This window comes from Quercus suber, unplaced genomic scaffold, assembly GCF_002906115.3.
Source record: "Quercus suber isolate HL8 unplaced genomic scaffold, Cork oak 2.0 scaffold_199, whole genome shotgun sequence".
Classification (NCBI taxonomy): Eukaryota; Viridiplantae; Streptophyta; class Magnoliopsida; order Fagales; family Fagaceae; genus Quercus; species Quercus suber.
The window spans coordinates 123,289-141,185 of NW_027069657.1; the positions used below are offsets into that span (position 1 = coordinate 123,289).

The 17,897-nt window shown below is 32.9% G+C and overlaps 2 protein-coding genes and 1 non-coding gene across 3 annotated transcripts; 2 read left to right on the forward strand and 1 right to left on the reverse strand.

Moving 5' to 3' along the window:
• The first annotated feature begins 4,208 nt into the window (after nt 1-4,208).
• On the forward strand, nt 4,209-7,375 carry LOC111988140 (MATH domain and coiled-coil domain-containing protein At3g58370). The gene is made up of 5 exons (XM_065779103.1): nt 4,209-4,296; nt 5,365-5,494; nt 5,593-5,762; nt 6,459-6,747; nt 6,993-7,375. Exons 1-5 carry the CDS (start codon nt 4,224-4,226, stop codon nt 7,135-7,137), a joined length of 807 nt encoding a protein of 268 aa, XP_065635175.1. The 5' UTR covers nt 4,209-4,223; the 3' UTR covers nt 7,138-7,375.
• Nucleotides 7,376-11,017: 3,642 nt separating this feature from the next.
• Nucleotides 11,018-12,028, reverse strand: LOC136069958 (uncharacterized). The gene has a single exon (XM_065779129.1). It carries the CDS (start codon nt 12,026-12,028, stop codon nt 11,018-11,020), a length of 1,011 nt encoding a protein of 336 aa, XP_065635201.1.
• Nucleotides 12,029-12,413: 385 nt separating this feature from the next.
• On the forward strand, nt 12,414-12,971 carry LOC111988152 (uncharacterized). The gene is made up of 2 exons (XR_010631148.1): nt 12,414-12,499; nt 12,613-12,971. It is a non-coding gene; the product is annotated as an uncharacterized LOC111988152 (transcript).
• Nucleotides 12,972-17,897: the final 4,926 nt, after the last annotated feature.

Genomic DNA, 17,897 nt, shown 5'->3' on the forward strand with positions numbered 1-17,897 from the left:
ATTATAATGTCTCTCTCTTGACTTATAACATGCTTGACATTGTGGAAAAACATAGAAAGTGTGTGTTCCTTAACTAAGTGCATGAGATATCTCTAATTTTGTATTATTATGTCCTAGTTTGTACATGTATTCATGGGTTAATTAAGAAATTGATATTTCTTGTTTGTGTATCTTTTATAGCTTAGTTGAGCACTGTTTTGCATTACATGTTGTCAGGAATTGCTTTTGCTTTTTATTTATTAAGCATCAGGTGTACCTTTTGGTTGTGGTCAAAATAAAAATTTGAAAATCCAAAAATTATTTTTTTCTATGCACATCACTTAGTGTGTAATTAAGGTTGGCCAATGAAATTTGCATTCATGACTATGTGCCTTGCTTAGATTTGATGAGCTACTTTTTGCACTTTGCTAGTTTGTGCTATTTAGTGCTTAATTGTGTGAGTTGTTTATAGTCTTTAAACAAACGATCTTGATTTTGAGGTCACACTATTTTGATCATAAGGACTAGAAAATCTTAGGAGAAAAGCATAAGTAACAATCTCACCACTGTTACTCACCAATCATGAACACCTGTGTGCAAATTATAAAAGGTATGCTCGGTAAGGTGTAGCATTTGTACAGCAAGATAAAACGAGGTATTATTTTTACTTAATTGCAAGTTTGTTTTCTAGGAGATGTGGGAGTTATATGATGTAACTCTTTAGATGATAATCACTTTCAAACCAATGTGATTGATGATGTAGAAAATTTGTTTGGTTACTATTTACAATTCACCTTTTCTGTACTTTGGACACTTACTAGTTGCACATACTACACGCAAATCAATGCTAAATATTGTAAATAAGATTGTGTATGATGTCTAATCTGGCTATCTTTAATTGCATATAAATTAATATGTAAATGAAAATTTTTGTTTTGGTTGGGAATTTTGAAGAAAAATGAAATTTTCATGTTTTAGAAGTTTAAATTTTGTGATTTTAACTTCTTGATTGGTTTTGATATTTGCATCTGAGTGGTATCATGTTTTTAACTCCTTTCGTTCTTTTCTTTTTTTCCTGCATCTTGATCCCTTCTCTATTCTTTACTTCCAAACAATCACACGTACGGTTACGTGCGTAAAGTGCTTTGGCATATTGATGCCCCTCTATAAATAACGCAAACTACCAACGGTTTTGAATAAAGAGGATTTCGACAAACCAAAATCTGAAGTCATGGAATTCAAGTCCTGCAACGAATTCGGTATGTTCTTTTTCCCTCTTGGCTCTTGGCTCTTGAAGGTTCTTTGACACTGATATTTTGTATCTTATTTATTTTATTTCAATGTTCATAAAAATATATATATATATATATGCATTCTAATATCCTTTACTTGCTAGTGGACATTCAACTAGTTTGAAGAAAAACCTTTTAAACTCTTCTTATATATATATATATATATATATTTTATTGAATGTGAATTTTAGTTTTTTTTTTTTTTTTTTTTTGGTGCGGTAAATAAGCATTATATCTTACTATAACCAAGTTATGAATCTAATCTTGGCTTATATACTCCTTTTACAATAAGTTATGTCCTTTCTTTTTCTGGATATTCAAAAGTAAGCAATATATATAGAAAACTGTGCATAATGCAATTATGATGATAAATCGGGTAAAGATTATAAGGTTCTATTCATAGTGATAGAGGGTTAAAATAGAAAAGTGTAGGATATTTCATTTCTTAAAAATTGACTAAATGAAAAGAACAGCTTGACTCCCGTTTCAATTATTTTTATTAATTTTCATATTTAAATATCTTTAAGTAGATCATTGGAGGAAAAATGTCTTCTTTATATATATATATATATATATATATAAAAGACCACTTTTTAGACAAATAAAAATATGCATTTTGTGCAAAAAATATAAAGGGACTCGCTAATCATACACTGCTTTGTCAAATATTATTTCGGGTAGCATCTAATCAATGGTCTATGCATATTTTATAAACCAATTTTCAAAGATATGTGGGTATGAAAAACAACCATGGTAATTGTGAATGGTAAATATGGATACATGCAATGGATTATTAGGTTTTACATAATGGAAACTAAAATACCATTGATTCCATTAGTGTATTGAAAACTTATTGCTTTTTTCTTTTTGAGAAACTTGAAAACTACTGGTGCTTGATTGGCAAAATTATACTGCACTAAAACACCATCAAAATGTTATATAGTGCAATCAAAAGAGATAATTTATTAGTTACATTAGGATAAGGTTTTTACTTTTTATCCTTTTGAGATCAAAACTACTAAACTTTATTGATTATCAAAACTTACAATGGTATAAGACTATTAACATAACATAGGAGATAGGACATGCCAACACATCATCCAAATTGCATGTTCGATTATAGGCCTACACGTCTATCACCATGTGTATGTCTCTTGTATTTTAAAATTTCAATTCCCATCACACCAGAATCTTCTTCATAAAACACTATATATCTCTCCTAACCTTGCTCTGCTAATTGCCTTGGAATCTGAATCGAATGTCGATCAGAATTGGAATCTGCATCCAATAAAACACAGCATTAAAGAGTTTGATTCCAACAAATTTAGATAATGAGTAAGTACTACAAAAGGTAGCTTTAGATTTAGGGAAAAATCTACAGTAAAACTCCCTTTTTATATAGTGAATTTGTTGTCTTGAGGATTGTTTAAGTTAAATTCTCCTCAGGTTTTTTACCTTAAAACTGGATGGTTTCATTGGTTTTCCTGGATCATCATATCGCACGTCTTCTTTATTATTCTGCTATATGTGATATAATTATTTGTGTTTAACCTAGATCTGCATAATAAACCTAAGTAACAACTTGGTTAATTAATTAGGTTAAACAATCTAAGTTTTCAAAGGTCTAAATAAACTAACAAGAAGATTATTGACAGATTATAGTGTGTTTTTGGGTGATTCTTTGGTCTCATGTAGATCAAATAAGCAAGGAGTAGTGTCTAGATCATCAACTGAGGCAGAATGCAGGGCCATGGCTACTGTGGCACGTGAAATAACTTGGGTACTGCAATTGATCAAAGATTTGAAGATTGATCATCCTATAACTACTATGCTCTTTTGTGACAACCAGGCTGCTCTACACATTGCAGCAAACCCTGTCTTTCACAAAGAACTAAGCACATTGAGATGAATTGCCATCTAGTGAAAGATAAAATTTTAGAAGGTGCTATCAAGACCTTTCATGTTGCCAGCAATTCACAAGTTGCAGATATTTTCACCAAGGCTTTGGGAGTTCCAGCTTTTACAAGATTAGTGTGGAAATTGGGTTTAATAGATATTTTCGTTCCAAAGCCTTTGAAGCCCTCAAGTTCTTGTTTATCATTGCAAGTCTCAGAACCTGAGGTTCAGGACTTGAGGGGGAGTGTTAAGAGATCAAATCGTGATGCTTTGAAGAAAAGTAAAGGAAATAAAGAAGAAACGGCAATGTTGTTTAATGATAATGGGCAAACGACAGAGTTAAACTAAACGAAGTCACAAGATCAACACGTGCAGAAGCTAATACTAGAAATAGTTAAAGAATTTGATCACGTGTCCTGATGTAATTGGTTCGGGTTTATTAGTGATAGTAGTTAGTTAGAATTTTTGGCGCCATTTCTGTTTGCTCTTTTGCCTTGCTCTACGTTGGTGTATGTATAGGTATAGCAGAGTGGGAGATGTTTATTTTTGTACTCTCTCATTTTTCTTTCAATTTAATAAGAAGAATCCCATTCTATTTAGAGAGCTTGCTTTTTAACACCGTCAAAAGGTTCTGTGATAACAAAATTTAAAAGTCTATTAAGCTCGCTTGATAGCAAAATTCCCGCTGTTTGCAGGTTGTACTCTTCATCTAACTTGATCCTCTTTGACTTAATGTAATTACAATCGAAAGGAATTTCGAATACATGGAAATTTACAATTAAAATTTTGACACGATAATTAACGAACAGTAATTATCCTAACAAGGACTATACTAAGTTTTATCATAGTTTCTTTTATGTATCCTTAAAGAAAATCCAATCCTCAGATTCTCCTCTTCTCTCCCATCAAAATAAGCATAAATCCTTTCGTTCTTTTCTTTTTTTCCTGCATCTTGATCCCTTCTCTATTCTTTACTTCCAAACAATCACACGTACGGTTACGTGCGTAAAGTGCTTTGGCATATTGATGCCCCTCTATAAATAACGCAAACTACCAATGGTTTTGAATAAAGAGGATTTCGACAAACCAAAATCTGAAGTCATGGAATTCAAGTCCTGCAACGAATTCGGTATGTTCTTTTTCCCTCTTGGCTCTTGGCTCTTGAAGGTTCTTTGACACTGATATTTTGTATCTTATTTATTTTATTTCAATGTTCATAAAAATAGATATATGCATTCTAATATCCTTTACTTGCTAGTGGACATTCAAGTAGTTTGAAGAAAAACCTTTTAAACTCTTCTTATATATATATATATATATATTTTTTTTTTATTGAATGTAAATTTTATGCATATCAAATTTTATTCAAATCGAATTTTATTTTTTATGCATTTAATTGTTGAAATTTTGAAGGATTTAAGCACAAAAACTTGAAATTTAAGCATTTATTGTTGATGAAATTATAGATCTTTGATTTTCTTGAAATTTTATAAGTATGAAGGACATAATAAAAACATGTAATTCAAGGCTTAGATTTTCAAAATTCACATTCAATAAAAAATATAAGAAGGTTGAAGGTTTATCTCCAAACTAAAATTTTTTCCTTTTCTAGCCTACTTCACTTGGAACTTTTGACAGCATAGGTCCGAAGGTAAGAAAAATCCAAAATTCCAAAACTTACCCCAAACGCATGAAACAGATGCATAGTTCATAGATTTTTTTTTTTTTTTTAATCTATTAGCAAATATATATATATATATATTATTATTATAGAATATATAATTAAAATTAATAATTTAGATTTCCAAAAGTTACGCTTAGCCCCCTCTCAAAAATTAAGTTAATTCAAAAAGAGAAAAAAAAAATTAATGGCAAATAAGCCACACGTATGACATCCCTCCATGCAATAGGAAAAAAAAAAAAGGTTAATAAATACCTAAACTAAAATGTTTCTATCATAATATAGATGTCAACCTCTTTAAAAAATATTGTCAATTTCAACCTATGACTGATACGACAAAAGATTGTACCAGTTAAACTAACTATAACTTACAACTTTTGTTATATTTTGTTAATAAATCTAAAGTACTAAACAGTTGATCTTTCTTTTTCACATGTATACATAAAATTTTTTCTTTTGATACTTTGTCCTCCAATATTTCCTAGATTGTATCTAAATATCCCTAATGTTTTGCAGCAATCACAAGAACAGCAAGACATTTTCGTCCAACTCATTTCTTACTTAAAATACAATCATACTCTTTATTGTGTGAGACTGGGGTGGAAAAATACGAGTCTGGTGTTTTTGAAGCTGGGGGGCACAAATGGTGAACGCTAATGCTTTACTCACAATATTTTTTGTTCAATTAAAAATTTAAAATACAAATGTTTGCCTCATCATTGTCTACTCAATCTTCTTTTGCAGGAGGTTGTCTCTCTATCCAAAAGGAAATAAGAAAATGAATGGGACTGATCACATCTCCCTTTATTTGTCAATAGTTGATACAGAAAAGTATTCTCTTGGTTGGGAGGTTTATGCCACCTTCAAATTGTTCGTGTTTGATCAGATACGGGATAAGTTCTTGACCATTCCAGGTTTGGTCGTTCATGATTTATATATATAAATAACTTGCTCATGTACAATATTACTATTTTTATAATTTTATTTTCAAGATAAACAAGGGTCATGTTAATGAATTCTTCAGCCCTCAAGGTATTATAAGTTTTTTTTATTATAATCGATCAATTGTTTTTGGGGAGTCACGCGCATTAGTTAGTTAGAGAAGTATTTGTATATTTGATTTTGTTGCTTTCCAATGCAATGGGGCCTATTAATTCTCTCCTTAACCTATGTGCAAATACACCCGTTAACAAAAGCCTATAAACAATTTTACTGTTATAATAAATTTTATAACCATTTTCATAATTGGTTCATATTAACGGGTGTTCTTAGGATAATTGTTAATAAATTATATTAGGAAAGTTTTTTAACACCACTTTAATGGAAAATATAAAAAGTTGTCAGAAAAATTAATTGCTTCATCATTTTGCCACAAAATGATTTTAAAAATAATTCCTAAACCAATGTCCTTAGGGTATTCGTTAACATTTTCCTTCATAATTTGTTGAAGTGATAAATTGTGATTAGTGTAACATTACTTACACATGTACCACCATTGACATCACATTTATTGTACATGAATCACAAAACGACACCACAACAATTGGAAAAAATGTTGGGAAATTTGTTATACTTATTAATAGACTTATGGTTTGTTATATATCTTGTAGATGCTGAAGGGACGATTAGAAGATTCCATGACATTAAGATGGAATGGGGCTTTGACAAATTTCTCCCTCTTGATTCTTTCAATTTTCTTCCTAATGGATACCTTGTCAACGATTGTTGTGTAGTTGGTGCTGAGGTTTTTGTTCATGAACGTAGTGCCAAACAAGACTATTTGTCCATGATAAAAGAACCTTCTAACCGAATTATGACTTGGAAGATTGAAAACTTTTTGACACAAGAAGATAAAGCACCCATTTGTTCTCGCATATACGTTGTTGGAGATTTAAAATGGTATTGTTCATTTATTTTTATTTTTTTTATACCATAGTATTCATTGCCAATGATTACTCTTAATTATTAGACCAAGACACCAATTTGGTGTACGCAGGTTTGAACTCTTAATCTCTTATTCGACAATAAGAGATTTTACTAGTTGAACTGCCTAAAAACTTACTACACTTTTATTGTCATAAAAACGAAAGCTACCATTGCTAAATTTATCAAATATTATTTCTAACTCTTTTGATTGAATCTAGGAAATTACTGGTTTATCCCAAAGGAATTCATGAGGGAGCAAACAAAGCCATTTCCGTCTTCCTCTACTCAGTTGATTGTGTTACTCCAGACTATGAGAAAGTACAGAGAGCCAAGAAAGGAAGAAGAAACAGAAAATCGAGCTAGAGAGAGTTTTGGATGTGAAGAAGAAACTGTATATTTGATTCAATTGATTCTGTACATTGTTCTGTGCTTAAATACCAAAAACAGAGTAAACAGAAATCCCTAAATCTGTGGAAACAGTTACAGCACGTGCATGTGTTAGTTGAGACACGTGTGAACAATTCTAACTTAAATGTAACACTAAACTACAGTCGTTTATACTACACAACTAAAAACTACAAAGTCAAGTTGTCGTTCATCTCATTCTTCATCATTCCACTTCCTTCTTCTTCAGTTTTATTTCTTCTCTTGCTTTCTGATCCGAATCATTATTTTGATATGCCCCCTCAAGATGACAACCAGGACTGTGAATATTCACAATGTTCATCTTGGCAAGTAGAACCTTCAATTGTTGACCACTGAGTGCCTTTGTAAGCAAATCAGCTAGCTGTGAGTGAGTAGGAGTGAAAAACAATCTTATGACTTTATCTTCAACCTTATCTCTGACCAAGTGACAATCTATCTCTATATGTTTGGTCCTCTCATGAAACACGGGATTCTCCCCAATATATATAGCTGCTTGGTTATCACAAAACAGCATTGCAGGCTTTGGATGATACACTTCTAAATCCTTCAATAGAGCTAATAACCAAGTCATCTCACACACTGTCACTGCCATGGCTCGATATTCTGCTTCTGCAGATGATCTAGATACAATGGATTGCTTTTTAGACTTCCATGAAATCAGAGAGTTACCCAAAAAAACACAATAACTAGTGGTTGATCGTCTAGTGTCAACACAAGCTGCCCAATCCGCATCTGTGAATGCCTTCAAATGCAAATCTGAAGTGGATGACAACAAAATACCTTGTCCTGGACTTCCTTTGATATACTGCAACACCTTATAGGCTGCATCTAAGTGAGGTTTTCTTGGTTTTGAAAGAAATTGGCTCAGCTTATTTACTGGATATGTGATGTCTGGTCTGGTAATGGTTAAGTAGATCAACCTTCCAACCAACCTTCTATAAATGCCAGGATCAGGTAACAACTCCCCATGATATTTGCTCAGCTTTAAGTTTTGCTCCATAGGTACTTTGCTAGGCTTGCAACCTGTCATGCCTGCATCTTTGAGCACCTCCAAGGCATATTTCCTTTGACATAAGGAAATGCCTTTATCTGATCTTGCAACTTCAAGGCCAAGAAAGAATTTTAAATGTCCAAGATCCTTCAGTTTGAATTCTTGATCCAGGAACACCTTAAGTTCTTTGACAGCTTGGATGTCATTGCTGGCTATAAGAATGTCGTCCACATATACTAAAAGTGCTGTGAATGACTGATTATGCTTCTTGGTAAAAAGGGAGTAATCTGATTTTGACTGTTTGAATCCACATTTGAGAATGGTAGAAGAAAATTTTGAGTACCACTGCCTTGATGCTTGCCTAAGGCCATACAAGGACTTATTAAGCTTGCACACTATGTTCTCCCCTTTGCTGTGGAATCCTGGAGGCAGCTGCATGTAAACTTCCTCATGAAGCTCCCCATGAAGGAAAGCATTGTTAACATCAAGCTGAGTCAAGTGCCAGCCCCTCACAGCAGAAATGGCAAGCAAGGTTTTAACAGTGGTCATCTTAGCCACTGGAGAAAAAGTCTCAGTGAAGTCCAACCCCTCCTGCTGTGTAAACCCTTTAGCCACAAGACGAGCCTTATACCTTTCCACTGAGCCATCAGCTTTATACTTCACTCTATAGACCCATTTGCACCCAATGGCACGTTTATTGGAAGGTAAGGGAGTAAGAGACCAAGTTTGGTTGGTTTCCAATGCAGCAATCTCAGCATCCATTGCAGATTGCCATTTGGGATCTTGGACAGCCTCATGATAGGAATGTGGTTCAGATACAGCAGTGATAAGAGAGCAAAAATGGGCATAGGATGGAGATAGAGTAGAAGAACCAAGAAAATGGGATAAGGGGTATTTGGTACCTGAGGTGTGAGGGGCTGAACCAGACTTGATGGCATGATTGGAATGGTGAAACTGATCAGTAATAACATTGCTGCATTTGTAGTCTTGCAAATAGGAAGGAGGTTTACACACTCTAGTGGATTTCCTCAAAGATGGATTTGAAGAAATAACAGTAGGATCAGGGATGGAAGGACCAGAATTATCAGTAGAAACTGGAAGAGGAAAGTTATCAGATGATGGAGAATTAGAGGCAGCAGGTGATGGAGAATGGAGAATGGAGTTTGAAGGGGAAGTAGACAAATTAGAATCAGGAAAGGATTGAGGGATGACAGGAGCAGAATGTGAGACTGAAGGAGTGTCAAACAAGACAGATTGGGAGGTCTTAGAGGTATCTAGAGGAGGAAAAAGGTGAGGAAAAGTGATATTAGAGTGAGGTGAGGAAGAATAAGTGGATGAAATGAAAGGGAATACAGTTTCATGGAAGGTCACATCTCTAGATACAAAAATTTTCTTAGTGACAAGATTGAGTAATTTGTAACCCTTGACACCAAATGGGAATCCCAGAAAAACACAAGGAACAGCTCGAGGATCAAATTTTGATCTGTTATGAGACAAGGTGGAGGCAAAACAAAGGCAACCAAAGACCTTTAAGTGATCAAATGAAGGTGGTTTATTGTAAAGTTTCTCAAAAGGAGTTTTACTTCCTAAAAGGAAAGAAGGCAGCCTATTGATGATGTACACAGCAGTCAAAACACATTCACCCCAATAGGAAATAGGCACATTAGACTGAAATTTTAATGCTCTAGCTATGCTTAAAATATGTTGGTGTTTTCTCTCCACAACAGAATTTTGTTGTGGAGTGGCAACACAAGAATGTTGATGTATTATCCCATGAGTAGCAAAGAAGTCTTTAAGAAAGAATTCATGAGCATTATCAGTTCTAATTGCCTTAATATTGGTGTGAAATTGTGTAGAGATCATTTTGTAAAATGAAATTAATAATGGTCTAGTTTCTGACTTGGACTGCATAAGATATACCCATGTGGATCTAGTTGCATCATCAACAATGGTGAGAAAATATCTAAAACCATTATGAGTAGAACTTGCAAAAGGACCCCAAACATCACAGTGAATGAGATCAAAGGCATTTGCAGAGACATGATTAAAAAATGGAAAAGGAAGTCTTTTGTGTTTTGCAATGGGACAAAGGGCACAATCTTTATTACTATGCACAGATTTTACATCAGGGAGAAGATCACACAAGACCTGGAGTTTAGCATCTGATATATGGCCTAATCTAAGATGCCAAAGATAGGATTTAGTGGTAACAGGAATGTCCACAACATTATTAGCAAAAGAATTGAAAGCAGATCCTAATATAGAAGAAACAGTTGAGACTGATGTGCAAGACTCTGAAGGTTGTAGCAGATATAGATTGTGATTCAGTTTACCCACTCCAATCGTTTTCCAGCAAGAAAGGTCCTGTATAAGACACATATTGGACAAAAAAATGAAGCAACATGATAGACTTTTGGTTAGTTGGCTAATGGATATCAAGTTAAAACTAAAAGAAGGGACACAGAGAACATTTTCAAGTAGCAAATTAGAAGTAACTTGAATAGTTCCTATGTGTGTGACAACAACTCTTTCACCATTAGGTAATTGAACAAAAGTAGTTATAGAACTAGTGATTTTAGTGAACAGATCAACTGAATGGACTATGTGATCTGTGGCACCCGTATCAAGAACCCAAGTATCTTGATTATATGCTGTTTTATCTGAAGGATTGACAGCAAAAATAGAGTGTTGCATGTTCAAACAGATAGAATTTTGAAAAAAATCATCTGAAATACCTGAAATGGCAGAATTGGCTGTGTGAATCGCTTCATTAGAAGTACCAGAACTGGATGCATTAGAATTCAACAGGGAAATCAATTGCTGATACTACTCTGGAGTGAAAGAAAAATTGTTGTTCTGATGCACAGCCTCATTCTGAGCTTGATCACAATCCATCATGATCTGATTAGCCATAGGAAGCCTTCCTTTTTGCTTGTAGCCTGGGGGAAACCCAACAAGCTTATAGCATTTCTCCTTGACATGCCCAACCTTGCCACAATAGCTGCACATAGGTCTACCCTTTCCAACATTCACCTTGAGATTCTTACCAGGAAAAGAACCTTGATTAAAGACTTGATTCTTGACAGCCAGAGCAGTGGATTCCACTGAAGGATTGGTATGAACACTGGAAATACGTTGCCTTTCCTCCTGAATCACCAAAGAGAAGGTCTTATCCACGGATGGAACAGGTTCCATCATGAGAATTTGAGTCTTGACTTGCGAATAACAATCATTCAATCCATTAAGGAATTGCATGATTGAATCTTGATGGTGAAGATGCACAATTTTCTCATTCACACCACAAGTGCATTTTCCACATGAACACGATGGCAAAGGCCTCAGATTTAACAATTGATCCCAAGAAGCTTGAAGATCAGTGAAAAAGCTTGTTACTGAAGAATCACCCTGCATCACAGAAGCAATTTGTTTCTGAAGTTGAGAAATCCTTGGTCCATTTGCTTGTAGAAACCGATTCTTGAGAGCATTCCAAACCTCAAAAGCTGTGTTTCTGTAAATCACACTAGCAGTAATGTGAGGTGAAACTGAATTCAAGATCCATGATGAGATCATTGAATTGCATTTGGACCATGCCTTTTTCTCAAGAGGTGTGGTTGCCATCGATGCAGTGATGGATCCATCGACGAATCCGAGCTTACTCTTAGCATCCAGAGCCATCCTCATTGCTCTTGCCCAATTAGGGTAGTTATCCTCAGTGAGAGGTTGAACAACCAGAATCGCACCAGGTGATTCACCATGGTGCAAGAAAAACGGGCTTCCAGGATCTTCCAATGGAGAAAGCTCTCGTGTAGAAGAAGACGAAGTAGTATTTGACGCCATTAACGAGGGGTCAAGCTCTGATACCATATGAGAAAGTACAGAGAGCCAAGAAAGGAAGAAGAAACAGAAAATCGAGCTAGAGAGAGTTTTGGATGTGAAGAAGAAACTGTATATTTGATTCAATTGATTCTGTACATTGTTCTGTGCTTAAATACCAAAAACAGAGTAAACAGAAATCCCTAAATCTGTGGAAACAGTTACAGCACGTGCATGTGTTAGTTGAGACACGTGTGAACAATTCTAACTTAAATGTAACACTAAACTACAGTCGTTTATACTACACAACTAAAAACTACAAAGTCAAGTTGTCGTTCATCTCATTCTTCATCATTCCACTTCCTTCTTCTTCTGTTTTATTTCTTCTCTTGCTTTCTGATCCGAATCATTATTTTGATACAGACCTCAAAATTTTTGCAGAATTCAAGCTGCGGATAAGGGACCAACTCCACAATAAACATGCAGAAGAAAAAAGTAAATGAATTATTTTTACATTTTTATCTTCTTCTTCTTTCTCTTGATATGCTTTTTGTTCTCTTTTATTTGCTTTCCTCTAGTTTAAGCTTTTTTTAACAAATTTCTTACAGCTAAATACTGGTTCTCTGCCGCATTTAGCGACTGGGGGTTTTCGCAACTTTTGCTTCGAGAAGATCTTAAACGTGCATGCAAGGGGTTTCTTGTTGAAGATACCTTGATTGTAGAAGCAGAAATTATGGTTATGTCTACTACAAAGTAGTTCTCGATATTTATCTCGGAATTGCACTTGGGAAGACTAGAGAAGTATGATTGTCGCAGTTGTAAAGATGTCAATGTTAAGATACTTCAAATTTACCATGGTTATTTTAGAAGCGCATACTGTATTTATATATTATGAATGATCAATTTAATAAACTCTATCTACAGTATTAAGGAAAAAATAAAAAAGAAGCATTATCATTATAGTCCCTATTGAGTGTGAATGTATAGGTTAGAATTCAATTGGTCTCTGCTATAATTCTTTTACAATATCACACTATTTAATAAATTTTTTAACCCAATATTCCATTGTACTCACTTTTGGAATCTATCGTTGGGTTTACTTTATGCCTAATTTTATTTTTTCTATATATATATATATATTTTTTTTGGGGGGGGGGGGGGGCTTAAATCTATTCATAAATAGAGGTTTGAAAAAATAAAAATTTCAAGGATATGTCCAATTGTCCATGCCCTTTATTTTTCTTTTACGGATTACTTCAAAAAAAAAAAAAACCATATTTATTTATTTTTATAATAAGTCGATGTATTCTATAATTATTAACATAGAATGCTCGGGTTGGGTTTGGGTTTGGGTTCGGGTTCAAAGCTCTTGCCTTTTGGGGTGGTTTCGGATCTTACCCAACCCGCCCAACTTGGAATTTAATTTAATTTTTTCTTCTATTTTTTTATAAAAATTTTATTTTGATTTTTTACGAATATGTTAAAAAAATAAATAAAAAATAAAAGGGGCTAAAGTCATACCAAGTACTGTACGGCAATTTAAACGAATTTTATGTTGTGAACTCCTCAATGAGGTTGCTGCAATCTACTGAAGCAATCAAAAAAGATTATCCCGAAAAAGACTGATTGCACTTGTGACTTGACTGCTCTTATTCATGGTATATATCTCATTAAAATTATTTTGTTCTATTCTAGCTAGAAATTATAAACAAGGAACATGATATTATCCTTTTATTAAAAAAAAAAATCATATTATAGATTTCCCTCTTATTTCGTTTTTCAATTCTACACCTTGACCAAATCTCATAATTAATTTAAGACCCAAACATCTTTTATGCTTTCCATATATATTTTTCAAATTCTTTTTTTTATTGGTTTCAATTCAAATTTGAATTTACACCTTAAAAAGAAATCTCTTGGCATTAATGACCCAAGTACACTAAAATCTGGGACAAAATTGCTAAATGCCTTGTTTGGGCAAACTAAGCAGCGTTTTGCCCTATTTTTGAAACTAATTAGGGAAATACTATTCTTTTGAAAATCGATTTTCTAAAAATCGAGTTAGGCCCTATAGTGGCGTTTTTAAGGAGCTAATAGTGGCGTTTTGTAACTCGACCTATATGAAATTGAGTTATAGGCAAAAAAAAAAAAAAAAAAAAAAAAATTGCCTATAACTCGATTTAATGAAGGTCAAGTTACAAAACGTCACTATAAGTCCTAAAAATGTCACTGTAGGTCCTTAAAAACGCCGCTATAGGGCTCAAGAATATATTTTTTTTTTTTATAACTTGATTTTGAGGAAATTAAGTTTCAAAAGAGGGGCATTTCCCTAATTAGTTTCAAAAATATGGCAAAATACTGCTTAGTTTGCCCAAACAGGGCATTTAGCAATTTTGTCCCTAAAATCTGTATTAAACTTGAATTAGGAAACATGTAGTTAACCCACCAATCAAAGCCAATTTTATTTCCTTACACATATGACCAAATTCAAAGGGATTATCTTCCCTAATTTACCAAACTATTATGGAAAATGTAAGACTTAGGTACAGTACTTAGATGTTGCTTTTTAGGTTCTGCTCTTTAAATTCTATCATGTAGATTTTTTCTCATAAGAAAGAAATATTTTTTTGTTAAGTAGCCACATGACAGAATTTTAAGAGAAAAACCTAAAGAATAACATCTAAATTATGGTACCTAAGTTTTGTCCTTATGAAAAATACTTACCGAGACTAAAAGGTTTCCATTTAGAAACACAATTAGTCAAGTAGTACTATAGTACACATAGAAATGTAATAACACCCTTTAAAAATTAATTTTTCATCTAATTTATGAATTTATTGGAAAAGAAAATCGTCTAACTATATTATTAATTAATTTGCAAAAAATATTATTTTAATATTACAATTTATGATTGATCACATTTATTCTAGTATCCAAAATTAAAATTTATGATCCAACACATTTATTAATTAAGTACCGAAACGTGAAGTAAATTTCGCCAAAAGTTTCACTTATATATATATATATATATACACACGTGGAAGAGCTCAATCTGTAAAGGTGCAAAAGAAAGCAACATAAAACAATTGCACCAACAATATACACAAAGACAAAAGACATGGAGAAATATTCCTTCAAGTTGGCTTTCTCAATTGCACTCTTGGTTCTTGATTTCTTGTCTCTTGTAAAAGTCTCTTCCTATTCGTTTTACTTATTCTTGTTTTCTTATAGCACTAGTCGCTAACCCGTGCGATGCACGGGAATACTGCCAATTTTTTTTATTAAAAATAAATAAAAATTAAGATGAACTTCCAAATGATGTGACAATAGAGTTGTAACAGCCATCAAATAAAAACAAAATATACATTTTTTAGATTTAAAAAATGACACAAATAGCTCAGTCATTTGCTCATGTGACAGTGTTGCACCACTCCCAAATGACACATACACCACAGAATCATTTGGTTGCTTGTTTAGCCAATCAAATAGCAAGCCATTCTTGGACGAGTTACCTGATTGTGTTACTATTGGACCAACTGGGTACACTGGTCTTTTTAATACATAACCAAATAGTTTATCATCTCTCAAAGCCGTAACTGTTTTAGGTTAAAGCTCCTCCCAACAGTTTTTTATTTGCACATATTGGGCAAATGTCCCAATACCATGTCTTTTTGCTATGGCTTTTTTTTTTTTTTTTTTTTTTTTTTTCAATTTCATTTATTTCATGTCTTCCACTAAATATTCAATGCATTCATTATATTAAAAAAACGTTGAATTAAAGTTGTATCCTCAAATAACTAAATATAAGAGTTTAATTCCTCTCTGTTTCAATTTAAAACCAAATTGTATTTTCTATTAGCCTGTTATATTACATAAAGATATTAGACATAGTATTGTAGAGACTGTAAATATATTAAAAATGTGAATCATGTAAAAAAAGTAACAAATAGATTTCAAAAGTAATGATATCACATAATAATAAAACATACACAATTTATTTCAAAAGGCGAATATATCACAACCCAAAAAACTTGACTATTGCATGTGTCCTTTTAGGAATTACTGCATTCTAATTTGCAAGTTGCAAGTTAAACTTCTTTTTGACAGGACCTTCATATCAAACAAACACTTTCCCATATTTTGTGCCACTTAGACTTTTTTACTTTAGGCTTTAAAGGACTCCAAAACCTTCCTAAATGTACGCCCCTTTATTCTCACATGGGAAACATGTCTATCACCAGTGTCAAATAGTGAAACTAAGATGTTCCAAGACACCAATATTATAGTGTGATCATCCCACACCTTTCAAAGTAATAATAGCCCAAAAAGCATAAAGTTCGTGAGATCTTTGAAAAGAAGTTAAAACAAACAAAAAGGGATAGTGAAGTCCTCTCCAAGAAAAAGAACTCCAAAACACACGTTTCAATTTTCAAATGATGTTCCTTGAGTGCCAATGAATCTAGACCAGAAGGGAAAATTGAAGAAAATGATGGAAAAACTAAGAAGGATCCAAGACTATCATATGCTCTTAATTGCATATGGTCTCCCAATCAATTTAAACACTGTTATACTTCTACAATCTCCAAAAACTTGGGTCACATGGCCTACAAAAAATCTACCCCATCCAATTTTCTCACCCCTAATATCTTATTCTTCATTAGAGAGAAGTGTTTTAGTAAGAGGTAATTACCATAAAGCATTCAAACTAAAAAGAATTTGCAACCTCAATCCATGTTTAAAAATCCAAACTAAAGGAAACCTAAGAAATCCAAACTATTCTAAGTCTGAACTTAAAACAGTCAAAACATAAACCATAAAGCTGTATTTTTTCTGAAAAAAATATTCGTAGCTTTTTAGTTGGGTGTAAAGAACCTAAAATGAAATAAATTAAGATCCTCTATTTATAAACTGCTTTTTGAGCTACTGTGCACTAGATTAAATGGATCAAGATCCTCCATTTGCAAAACTGATATAACTGATTTAGTGATATATGCCAAATGTGTTTCCGCTCATGTTCACTTACTTTTCTAACCAATGAATATTCATAATTGGGAGAAACCCAACATCAGAATCAGTACAGAGAAATTATAATCAACACTTACGTTCAAACTCTCTCATGTTCCTTCAATCAAACTATAAAAAACAGAATATTGATTTAAAACAGCAACCATATATTTGCTGTGTATTTAGAAGAGAGCATACCCAAACAACCTTCAAGGATCCTTTGTTGTTTCTTGAAATAATCAGCTACCCAGTTTCCTTTTCCTACAATTAAATGCATAAGATGAATGAATGCATATCAAAAATCATCAAATTTTGATTTTCTACCAGGTAAATAACTACCTAGACAAATAACTACTTGAGTTTAGTTTATTGCATATTTGGATAGTTTATATTGGATATATATGTTCAGGAAGACAACATTTAAATCTACTTCTTTTGGGTGAAAAATCCATAATAAAACTAAACCTGAATCTAATGCAAAAATATGAATTTTAAATACTCACAAGTTACAATTATGATCTATTAACTGAACCATGAATTGGTAAATGATAATTTTCTCAGCTGTAGTAAAATAGTATTTCTTGAAAAAAAAAAAAAAAAAAAGCATTGGCACCATTCAAATCACCCAATAAAATCTTAATTAAACCCATACTATCAAAATGGAGAATACCCATAGATTTTAGCAAATTTATTTTTTCTAAGATGTATATGAATGTTTTGCAAACATAACTTTTTAAAGAAGATTTAAAAAAAAAAATTTTCTTCTTCTTGTTTGATTGCACATTAGGATTGCAATCTACAAACCCTTACGATGCACGAAAAAGTTTTTTATTAAATCAAAAGAAAAAATACAAAGTAATAAACTGACTCTTTCAATGATGATAACTAT

Excerpts from the sequence above, each read along its gene's own strand:
- LOC111988140 (XM_065779103.1), top strand. The coding sequence starts at position 4,224 with ATGGTTTTGAATAAAGAGGATTTCGACAAACCAAAATCTGAAGTCATG. Across the intron at positions 4,297-5,364 it reads CAAGTCCTGCAACGAATTCG|CAATCACAAGAACAGCAAGA; the intron begins GTATGTTCTTTT and ends AATGTTTTGCAG. Across the intron at positions 6,748-6,992 it reads GTTGTTGGAGATTTAAAATG|GAAATTACTGGTTTATCCCA; the intron begins GTATTGTTCATT and ends GATTGAATCTAG.
- LOC136069958 (XM_065779129.1), bottom strand. The coding sequence starts at position 12,028 with ATGGCGTCAAATACTACTTCGTCTTCTTCTACACGAGAGCTTTCTCCA.